General features: G+C 54.9%; 2 protein-coding genes across 2 annotated transcripts; both read right to left on the reverse strand.

Annotated features, from left to right (window-relative positions):
- Nucleotides 1–682: 682 nt before the first annotated feature.
- Nucleotides 683–3,885, reverse strand: GMORB2_5124 (uncharacterized protein; the record flags this gene model as incomplete). The annotated part of the gene is made up of 3 exons (XM_035467098.1): nt 683–871; nt 1,188–3,242; nt 3,400–3,885. The coding sequence occupies 3 exons, from the start codon at nt 3,883–3,885 to the stop codon at nt 683–685; spliced, it is 2,730 nt and encodes a 909-aa protein (XP_035323110.1).
- A 4,421-nt stretch (nt 3,886–8,306) lies between these two features.
- GMORB2_5125 (to mixed-linked glucanase precursor) lies at nt 8,307–10,234 on the reverse strand (the record flags this gene model as incomplete). The annotated part of the gene is made up of 3 exons (XM_035467099.1): nt 8,307–9,243; nt 9,395–10,028; nt 10,081–10,234. 3 exons carry the CDS (start codon nt 10,232–10,234, stop codon nt 8,307–8,309), a joined length of 1,725 nt encoding a protein of 574 aa, XP_035323111.1.
- Nucleotides 10,235–11,772: the final 1,538 nt, after the last annotated feature.

The raw sequence follows: 11,772 nt of genomic DNA on the forward strand, positions 1-11,772 counted from the left end.
TTTCTTTTTTTTTTTTTAATTTTTTTTTTTTTTTTTTTTTTTTGCATCAGCTATATAACGAGATATAGAGGCGTTTTTTCTTTGGGGGAAATAGACTTGCTTTATGCATTCTCATCTGGAATATGTGATAGGGAGGGTCATCATCAAGCGATTAACCGTGAACATGGTTTACCAGCAGAGAAACGAGCGCAGCGAGAACTAGCTCTCCGTAGGAAGGCCCCAGTCAGGTCAACATGACCTAGGAGTATGAGGGAGTAAAGAGTAAGAAGCGGGCGAAGCGAGGGATAGCTCTCCGCAGGAGGGTTCGGCAGGAAATCACCAAGTTTAGAGTGTAGACAGGGAATATGGAAGAAGAGAGATTGACTGTCCATCATACCGTGCGCACCTTGTCTCCAGTCTCAGTAACGATTAATACCAAATTCCCTAGTACCATTTCGTATCATCATAAAGCAAGCCCAACAAAAAGAGGGAAAAAAAAAAGAAGATCAGATGAATAGTAAGCATCATGGGAGTCTGTATAAACTTGTCCTCATCATTGTCTCGACAAGGCGGAGTAACCATCTCTCACATCCGCACTAGGAAAATGTCTGTTCAACGGATCACGAGCAGAGCAGACAGGTTTAGATAGACGAGACGAGGAAAACAAAAAAAAATTAATGTAAACAGAGGAGAGTGAGTGCAATCACCATGAGAATGTCATGAGGGCAGGGTTCAAAGCCAGAGGAAGCAGGAAATGGCTAGCAGCGACGGTGGCCATGGGCAGAATAGCCACGAAGTCGGTGATCTTCCAATCGTGAGGAACAAAGGGGGCAACAGCCAGAACGATCATGGCGATAATTGATAGGAGAGAGAAGACGATTGATCCTTTGAACTGTAAAAAAAGAAAAGGACGGAAAAAAAGTTGATGTCAGCACACGGAACCAACGGAATAGAGGAGTCTCTGACTAGAAGGAGAAGAGCAGGTGGGTGTGGTGGGCGTCTGGGAATGTGATCCAGCTGATCCGCCGGGTCGAGAGGTTGATGCCTGATTCTGATCCGCTGGAGCCGCCAACGAATCCGGGCTGGGATCCATCGGCTTACGTTGAGGTAAGGGAGGGGAGGGGAGAGGGAGAGGAGGGGAAGGGGTATATATACGGGAAGAGGATTGTCCATCCAAGAATGAGAGGAAAGAAGAAGAAGCAACGGACCTTTTTCAAAACCTTGGGGACCTCGATGAAAAAGTTTGAGAATTCGGCCTCCTTGCTCGTCGCACCCCACGTCATATTGACCTCGAACATGTGAGCGAGCAGGGCCTGACTGACGTGCAGCGACAGGCCACCGAGGAAGATGGCCAGCATGACGGTCCACTTGAAGTTCTCCAAGAGCGAGTACAGCAGGGACCTCTCGCCGATACGGTAGCGCATGATGGCGAGGGCGACGTTGCCCAGGCCGTTGAAGACGATGATGATGGAGAACCAGACCTGCCACGAGTCGATGTAGTACTTGTCGAGGTAGCCGTTGAACCAGCCGACGAGGAAGTAGTTGGCGGCGGTCATGATCCAGGCGGCGCCGATGGCGTAGTAGGTGCCGATGTAGGAGACGATGGTGATCTTGGAGGTGAACCTGATGCTGGACAGGAGGAAGCGGCGGAAGAGCGGGGTGAAGGGGCCGCGCCAGGGCCAGGTGCGGACGGGGTGGAAGAGGAGCTCGTTGCAGCCGTAGGCGTACTTCTCCCAGCGGGCGAGCTCGTCGTACACGGTCAGCGACACGCCCTCCTTGAAGCCGTCGCCGGCCCAGGCGGCCAGGCGGACGGTGTAGCCGTCGCACTGGAGGCGGAGCGACATGTCAAAGTCCTCGGACACGTGGCTCTCGGACCAGAACTTGTCGTAGCCGTCGCCGTCCCGGTACGCGACCTGCTGGACGGCCGACCAGCGGAGGACGGCGTTGTGGCCGACGAACGGGGCCACGTCGCCGTTGGACACGGTGTACCGGATCGCCGTGTAGATGAGGTTGGTGAAGAAGGTGATGCCGTTCTCAAAGTACGTGTTGACCACCTGCATCACGCCAGACGAGAACTGCATGATGGCCACTTCCGGCGCCTGCTCCATCTCGGAGACGGCGTCCAGGAGGCAGTCGGCCGGGACGCGCGTGTCCGAGTCGATGAGGAGGATGTAGTCGCCGACGCGGACGTTGCCGTCGGCCCAGGTCGCGCCGTCGTCCTCCAGCACCTCCTTCAGCGCCTGCTCGTAGGCCTGCGCCTCGTCGTGCTGGCTCCACTCGGCCGGCCGGCTGATGGCCTGCAGCCTGTCCTCGACCTTGCACGAGATCATGAGGGCGTGGTTCATGTTGGACGCCTTCTTGAACTTGCCCCCGCGCAGGAAGCCGTTCTCGCCGTGCCTCGGCCGCGCCACCCAGCCGATGCTGTTGTCGGCGTACATGTCGATGCGCGCCCGCCGGTCCTCCTCCGAGATGAGCTGCAGGCCGTCGTCGTTGATGAACATGTTGGCCGACCCGCCCTGCAGCTCGTAGGTCGAGATGGCCTGCTTGACGGACCTGACCGTCGGCATGATGACGCCCTGCAGACCCTCCCTGTACACGGGGCACTGGATCGTCACGTGCGGGAGGGAGTCGGTCTGCAGCTGCCGGGGGGAACGCGCCGAGTAGAACTTGGAGTTGACCGACAGCTGGTGGATGGGGCCGAAGATCTGCGCCAGGCAGCCGACGATGACCTGAGCAAAGAAGAGGGTGAAGAAGATCTGGACGGGGAACAGAGCCACGAGGCCCAGCCGGCTGTAGTCGCCGTCCACCGACACCTCGATGGCCAGCTGGCGCCAGGCCGCGCCCAGGGCGAGGATGACGATGATCAGGGTGAGCATGACGAGCACGCTGTTCTGCAGGTGTATCGGCCGCCTCTCAGGCCTGACCTCGCCGCTCTCCTCGTCCATCTCGGAATCGTCCGCGGCCGGGCCCGCCTTCTCGTCGGAGTCGTCGTCGTCGGCGCCCCCCTGCTTCCAGACGAGCTCCATGAGCTCCGACTCGATGGCCTTGGCCCTCTGAATCACGTGCAGGGCGTCGTCGTCCCACACTACCAGGAGACCCTCGGACGCGACAAAGGCGGCGAACTGGTGCTTCCTCGCGCGCGCCAGGTCCTCTATGGTCGGGAGAATCTGCACCCTCAGGCCATTCATCAGGGGCACATCGACCGCTCCGGGGGACCATTGAAGGAAAGTCTTGATGACGCGGGAGTTGACGGTTATGGCACACTGATGATGGGGGGGGGAAAAGGTCAGCCATCATATTATTCTCCAGTTCATATGTTGCGTTGGGAGGAAAAAGGGGGGGTGGGGGAACCACTGGTACGCAGACGCAACCTACTCGCTCCTCCTTTCCGGGGGGGGGAAGAAAGAAAGAAAATCTGACCTGAACATTGAGAGCGGTGCAAGAGGCGGCAAAGGACGAGTTGCCCAGCTGAGGAGGGCACGCCATGTACACGCCCCTCGACTTGCGGAGGAGGACGCCCTCGACGTCGCCGGAGCCGTCGCTGACCCAGAGGTGCGAGCATTGCTGCTGGTAGAGGTAGTTGACCATGACCTCGTGCTTGATGTCGTCGACGAACATGGAGCTGCGGTTGGAGCGTATAGACCGCCCGGAGATGGACTGGGGACGCGAGTTGAAGCGCGAGGTGGGAGGCTGCAGCTCCAAGTCGCCGATACCGCCCACGGGGCCCTGCCTCTTCTCTGACATCGGGGCTGCCGAGTGCTGCGTCTGCTTCTGCTGCCGCTGCCGCTGCCGCGACGGGGCGGCCGCCTGCGGTGAAGCATCGGGGCCAGCGGCGGGAGGGGGAGGGGCAGTCGTGGGCGCAGCGTCTTGCCGGCTCGAAGCCTTGAAGTAGCTCGCCAGACCCATGGCTGACGATGCGGTGCTAGTGTACTCCTGAGGGCTTGGGAGAAAGCGAGGTCAGGCACTGATCTGGGGAGAGTGGGAGAGGGAGAGAGGATAGAAGGAACGTCGATGTATAAAAGGAGCAGAGGGGTAGGAAGAGAAGGTGTGATTTTATGGAAGGGGTAACGAGAAGGGGGGACTGCTCCGATAGAGGAAAATGAAGGGGTAGAAGGTTGATTCTGCAAGATGCGCTCCCAGGTTACCAAGCTGACTTATACAGACGAGGAGGATGGGAGAGGACTACAAAGATCAGGGAGAGAATCTCGAAACTGTCTACAAGAAAGAGCAAGTGGCAGGATGCAGGGTACAGACAAGGAAAGGTAAGCAGGAATGAGAAGAGAAAAGAAGAAGAAGACAGGATACTAGAAAGTGCAAGTCTTCATAGAAGACGGACGACCGATCCACGTACCCTGATGGGAAGGCGTGGGGGAGGGAGAGGACTAAGATGACCACGGTCACGGCTTAATCCCTATCCGAAAAGAAGAAACAGTACCGAGCAGGTCACACTGGAGGCCCCTTCGACGGCATTGGCTATATGTTGGCGGTACGAGTTAAGAAAAGAAAGAATGGAAAGAAAAAAAAAAAAAAAAACCTGAGGAGAAGGGTCGATATCGAGACGACCAGACACCGAGGCGCGATATCGCTACCGCCGGTTCCCAGCACGCAGCACGACAACGGTATACGAAGTACAAGTATAGTGTGCCGCAGCCTACGAGGGGCGTGTATGGACTTGGACGACCGACATACTCGTACCTGTACGAGCAAGATGCCAGGTAATAGCAATATATATCTATCGTGCGGCCGGGCTCCCCGGTCTTGGGGGCTGCGGGATCCGTGGTGGTTGGCACCGAGACAGAAAAGGTGGAGGGGGCGTGTGTGAATGAAGAGATTCCCACCACTCTCTCTTCTTCAAAGAAGGAGGAGAAGAAGAAGAAGAAGCGGAATCCGGGTAACGATCTCTATTCCGACATTTCCATCTTTTCTGCACATGGTAGCCGAGAGAGAGAAGAGAGAGAGAGGGGGGGGGGGGGGGGGGGGGGGGGGGGGGGGGGGGGGGGGGAGGGTGGATAATACATGCCTGGTAAGTCTTACGAACCTAATATTTTCACGCCCAAGAGGTGTGTGTATATCCCTTTCCAATAATACAAAGGCAGCTGTCGTATCTAGGAAGAGGGAGAGTGTAACGTACGGGATGGGGTAAGCTCAGTTTCTATGATCTGAACAGGTTGCCCAAAACAGGATGGACGTCCCGTCGCACAACGGACACGGCATTTCCTATCGGGCGGGGCACGACCTCTCTGCTGTGGAAGAGTCACACGCGATCAGAAGCCGGTACGTCGGCGCTTCCCTCCCAGCACGTTCCCTTCTCCGTGCGAGGTGTGAGCCGTGCATGAATGCGTGATCAGTCACTCAACTCGTCGAGGGCAGATACGGGGGACATGCACCGTTCTGAGTGATGTGCGCGGACTAGCCTACAGAAGACTGGATCACGTTGCCGTCGGGCTGTTGTCGGTCGTCAAGCCATGGACTCGGTTCTCAAGTGATATCTGGCCCAACAGTCATCACAACGGACCCTGTATTATTATCAATGCGGGAGTATCAGCATCGTCCATACCACCTAGGAATTGTTCGTGTGGATCCCTGTCGCTTGCCAACCGAACCGAAACACTGTCAGCCTCCTCTCCCTCCTCCTCCTCCTGCTCCTCCTCACATTGTGGAGTGGAAGCGGAGTGGAGTGGACAAAGCAGGAGGGTTCCTGAGCCAACTACATGCTTCTCTTTTCCCCCCTCTATTTCCTCTTCTCTTCTTTTCTGCTCTCAACAACAAGATTACGTTACGATTGGCAGAGCACCAGTCCTCGCAAGGTAGCTGCGGATGTAATACATGGCAAGGAATACATGCAGCAGCTCCCACGACGCAATGAAGAGTCACGCTAGGCAAGAAGGAGAGGAGCAAGGGAAAGAGAGAGAAAGCCGCTTACTCGACCATAGATGGAGAGAGAGAGAGAGAGAGAAGAAGAAGTATGCTATCATCCTGCAAGATAAAGATGGAGATGGTGTGAAAGAAGTTATATATACTCGGAAAGAGTTCAAGGATAACAAGCGGTCGGAGGGGGGTTGGGGTTGGGGTTGGGGTTGGGGTTGGGGTTGGTGTGGAGAATGAACGACGTGGCGTGCATTCCAACGTATCCATGATGGCTCTGCGTCGATATCATCTCCCTTCATATTGTGTGTGTACTTTATAATAGGAGACAGAGATATGGAGATAAAAATAAAGAACAGATAGAATGAGTGAGAGGACAGAATCCCGTCATTTCCCCGTACTATCAATATATTCTCTAGGTTCTTTGGAACGTTGGAAGGGAAAAGAGGGGGGGGACTTGGGGTGAGGTGAGCATGATGGCTATCATCGCCTGAGTATCTGCAGAGCTGCCTTCTTCTTCTTCTTCTACTTTTCTCCAAATATCGCTACTGATCAATGTCTCTCTCTCTCTCTCTCTCTCTGCCGGCTTCCGGTGATACTCTTACCCCACCCCCCCTATCTCTCTGTCCCTCGTATTGCCGATTGCATGATGCAGGCCAAGACCGCAGCCAACAAGGATGGATAATATGATAATATTCTGCCTTCCCTTCCTTCTTTTCCTCTGCATTCATATTATTGGCAGTGTCGGTTTACGCTGTTACTACGTGTACCCAAGCCGTACATGCAGTCCGTGTGCAACCCGCCCTATAATTTACTGTGATGCCTCCTCGTATGAACTTTTTCGGTCACTTTGTCGAGGCAGATGATGCACCGAATCCTCTGTACCTCTTGTGAATATGAATGGGTTGGTCTGGTACTACTACTGACAGTATGAGTGGTGGAGATTGTAATGGCGGTAAGTAGTGATAATAGTAGCAGTAGCAGCAACAACAACATGAGATCTGACTTGAAGGTCATGGCGATGACTATTCATACCATGTACAGGATATCGCATGTAGTCATATCGAAACCGGCGTTCCAGTCGGGTCGGGAACGACTGATGACAGCTTTCGACATAGCCCGGAAACAATACGAGCGAGCACGATCAGAGAGAGCGAGAGAGGAGGAGGAGGAGGAGGAGGAGAATTGTCGACTACACTATTGGGAGAGCATCGAGCATGACCACACGCGCGATGCTTGAGCGTGTGTGTGTTCACCATATCCAATCATCAATCTCCCACGCCGCTGGATGAACAGTGGCCCATGTCAACGGTCCCATGTGCACCGGGTGATGATGAGACCTGACTGTTTCCGATTCAGTCTCAACAGTTTTTCCTTTCCATCGTAGATGGTTGGCCTATCGTCCTCCCCCCCCTACCCCATGTCTCCGTTCTTACTCTTTACTCGTATTCTTCTGCAGGGGTCGTCCAGTGAGAACAGGAAAGGAGACGGAGGTAACTGAATAGAGACACACTCCTTCGCTTAGATGCATGCCGTACAGTATTATTGAACAATATTTAAATCTATATTTGTCTATATTCTATATCCAACCCCCCCTGCTCTGACATCCCGGTTCCCGAGATAGAATCCTTGACACAACAGAGACGGATCTCGTCTGTACTGGTCTTTTTATTCTTTGTTTTCATTCCTTTGGTTCCAACTCTTCCTTTAATCTTTCTGACGACGGGAATGTTGAGGTAGGGCCCACGAAGATTATGGCATGATACTATAAGAGAGAAATGAGATGGACTGCTTGTCACGCACACACACACACACACACACACACATATATATATATGTGAGTTTATCAATAGAGATATACCGAGGAAAAGAATGATGAAAGAATGTATAAAGAGTACGAGAAGAGCTGTTTTTACGAGCTTCACCATGTGACCCTCCATGTAAGTGAAGTTCTCCGTCAAGGTCTCCCTCTGGACTTCCCGTTCCCATTTTTAGGTGAGGCGCTCTGTGAGATGATGCCCGATTACATCTGTATCCTCTTACGTTTTTCTTCGTCGTCCCTCGCGTAGAATACATGGAAATATTGTTGGCTTTTGGAAAAGGGTGTGTTCAGTTGGTGTCTCTACTAGTCGGAAACTGCCGTCGCATCAACTCCTCGCCGTTATGATCGTGGTTATAAATAACGGTCCTGATTGTTGGATGGGGAAATACGATCTTTTCTTCTTCTTTTTTTTTTTTAAAAAAAAAAAAGTTTTGGTATACATCTCATAAAGTGATATTAATTTGTAGAGACCAAATGGCAAAGAAACTAGTAACAAATCCTCTGATAACACTGGTCGTACCATTCCTTCGAAGCGCCGCCCTCTTATTATCCATCCGGGTCTGGGTCTGGGTCTGGGTCTGGGGTTGGGGTTGGGGTTGAGAGTGCAAGAGCTGAATGGTAATGGTATACCTATTGATGATTACAGCTCCTCATCCCCGTCGCACTGCTGCAGCATGACGACCCTCTTGACCTCGAGCTGCGGCTGGGACCAGGTGGGCTGCCACTGGGCACGGGCGTCCCAGAAGTCCTTGGGGGCGTTGGGGCTGTCATTGATCCAGGGCTTGCCGGACTTGCCGTCGTCGAACCAGCCGTTCGTGCCGCCGACGGCCAGGTTGATGATGAGGTAGAAGCTCTGGTCGAAGGGGGTGTTGTCGTGGCCCGTCTGGCTCCAGGCGTCGACGACGCGGCTGGCGTTGACGGTGGCCCGGCTGAAGGCCCCGCGGTCCCACATGGGCTTGTCAAAGTTGGTGTACATGACCTGCAGGAGGCGCGAGTTGACGTAGGTGAAGAGGTACTTCTGCGACCACTCGAGCCCGAAGGTGTTGAAGCCGTCGCCGTAGGTGCCGCGGAGCGCGCTCCGCTTGTTGTTGGTCTTCCACCAGGCGTCGTTGGCCGCGTCCGGACCCCAGTGCAGCGCCGACGAGACGATGTTGTTGCCTCCCTGGGCGTAGGTCCAGTTGTTGCCGCGCGACTCCATCACGTCGATCTCGCCCGAGGACGGCCAGGGGCCGTACGTGTCCTCGACCGGCATCATCCAGATGGCCGGCCACAGCCAGTCGCCCTTGGGCAGCTTGGCCGTCACCTCGACGCGCCCGTACTTGACCGTCGCCCCCTTCTTGGTGTTGATGCGTCCGGACTTGGTGGGGGGCACCACGCTCGAGTTGCCCGCCGTCGTGTTGGTCGACGCCACGCAGCTGGACCACGAGTCCGCCGTGCACGACCCGTCGTCCAGCAGGTTGATGACCGTATCCGTCTTCATCTTGTCCTCATCCTGGAGCGTGGCCTTGATTATGAGGCTGCCGTCCTTTGTAAAGATGTTCTCATCTCCACCTGTAGTCTGGACGAATTCTCCATTTCTATCATGCGTGACATGTCAGCACTGCCGGCGCAAGGAAGGGGGGGAGGGGGCTATGGATTCTAGTCGAGATGATGTAGAAGGGAAAGGGAAAAGAGAAACGAAGAAGATGAAAGAAGATAGAAAGAAGATAGAGAGAAGACAAAACGTACCCGAATCCCCCAACTTCAACCTCTTTGGTCCAGATGTCTGTGTTGAGAGAGCCACCAAACTCGTCATCGAGAACGGGACAGTACTTGTGCTTGTTGACGCCGCTGAGACCATCCCAGATCAGGAAGCCAGAGATGGCCAGGCCGATGGCGATCCCGACGAGGGGGAGGATGGTGACCCATTTCTCCTTGGACTCCTTCCTGGCCAGCCAAGGCTTCTCGACCTCCCCCTTGACGACGCGGCGCGAGTGGAAGAAGCGCCGGCTGCCTCCCTGCTGGGGCATGCTGCCGGACGAGCCGTAGCTCGAGCCCGGGCGCGAGGCATCCGGGCTGGCGAACGGGTTCGTCCCCAGGCCGGGGCCCTGGCGGTGGGACGGAGGGGTATCGGCTCCGCCGAACGGGTTGCGACTGGCTTCCGTGCCGGGCGTGCCGGGGCCGAGGGGTGTCATGATGGCCGAGCTGGCAGCGGAGGGCGCGGGAGCGGACGGACGGCCGTATGAGCCGCTGGGGGTGGACGGATCCCGCTCCATGGCTGCGTGATCGTACGTGCGCGATGGGACACTCTGAGGGGTGAAGGTCTCGATGTCGCGTAGAGCGTGTGCATCACCTGCAGTGCCGGGAGAGAGCTCGTGGATGCCTAGAGGGGTAAGGGACGGAGGGTGCACGGAGAAGGATGAAGACTCTCTCACCTAGGGATCGAGAAAGATGAGAAGCAAGGCAAGTATCGGGGCAGTGCAGTGCACAGAAGCAGATGATGGTCGGCAATGGAGCGGCGGCGGAGTCAGTGGCATCCGTCCACGGCGCAGGCGCGTTGGGTGATGACTGGGCGCCCAGTGATGGCATCGCTGAGAAGCGCACACCCGTCCTCGGATGGACTCATCTACCGGACACGGGCCCATGTGCCCCGTGACAGTGGCGTCCCAGGTCAGCTTCAGGATGCGGGAGATATCGGTCTAGACTCTGGGGTAGGAAACAGTCCGGCCATGCCACATCCTCGTACGGAGCGGCCTAGCAGCCGGGCCAAGACCCTGGCTTCGCATGAGGCTTGCAGGCTGGGCCGGAAGAGAGTCCCGCTGGCCTTGCAGCTAAGAAGGGAGGACGATAGGCCCGACGCCTGACCTGCACGGCGTTTCGTGTACCTGTATCGTCCGGTAGCATACATGTACGAGCCAGGATCCGCTCGTATCTGTAAGTCGAGAGGACAGAGGCATCACTGTAGCATCGGGGACGCACGCTCTCTCTACATGTACTAGGGCGCAACTTGGGAATCTGTGCTGAGGAACGAGGTTGATTGCATACACCCACTCACTGACGAGGTACTTGGATGCTCATGTATATGTGTACATGCGTGTATGGCACCCCGTACTCGCGATGCATGCCGTTATATGTTGCTGATGGTAATAGTAGCGGTAGTATTAGTAGTAGTTGCTGCTGCTGCTGCTGCTGCTGTTGTTGTTGTTTATGTCGTCATCGTAACCTTCAACTGATAAACACACACACAAGTACAGAGTCAACAGAGTGGCTTCATAAACACACCTGCAGGGACCCCTGAACGCATCCTTCCTGCTTGATGACACACCCTCTCTACCAGACGAGTAGGAAGCGTTGCGTTCTTCCTCCTGCTCCTAGCAGTCGTACTGGCAGATTCTATCAACACGCCCTCCTCTGTCTCTCCTCTCTCTCCACTCCCACTCTTCCTTCTTCCCCCTCTTTCAAGGAAAGCTCCTTGTCTACATCCTCCTAACCGACCTTTTCGACATCAACTTGGCTGTACGAGCACTCGTACCCCGTTCGCCAAGACGACTACCAAGAGCAGATACGAGTATTCGGGCCCTTTGGATGACAACCCCATGGTGGAGGAGCAGGGCCTACATCTCGGCAGGTTGCCAATTTTTTTTCTTCTTATTTCCTTGTCGCAACTCCTCGACTCTCCCCACTCTGATTCGAGGGTTTCTCTGCTCGGAACGGACTGGGGGAGTTTTCCTTCGATGACCCTGACCTCGCCACGTGCTTGTTCCATGGGAAATCCAGTGCTTGTTGTGATCATGCATGTATTGCTCCAACGCTCCGTATTGTATCGGAGAGTACAGGTAATAGAAAAAATATATAAAACTGATTTTTTTTTTTTTTTTTTGAAAAAAAGAGGCATGATGATTATTCAAGATTCTCGTTGTATGATACGGAACTCGATCCAGCAACCCGTAATACGGGATATATGCACGCACGCGAGAGGGGTGCAACCTGTATCATGTAGGCAATCGTAATATTACAACGTATGCAGCAACGAAGTGTGGATTGTCGCCCAGTCCCGCCCACCCCTCTCTCTCTCTCTCTCTCTCTCTCTCTCTCCCTCACCGCCGCCCAGAGATGCGCATGATTGT

The sequence above is a fragment of the Geosmithia morbida genome, assembly GCF_012550715.1.
Source record: "Geosmithia morbida isolate 1262 chromosome Unknown scaffold_3, whole genome shotgun sequence".
NCBI lineage: Eukaryota > Fungi > Ascomycota > Sordariomycetes > Hypocreales > Bionectriaceae > Geosmithia > Geosmithia morbida.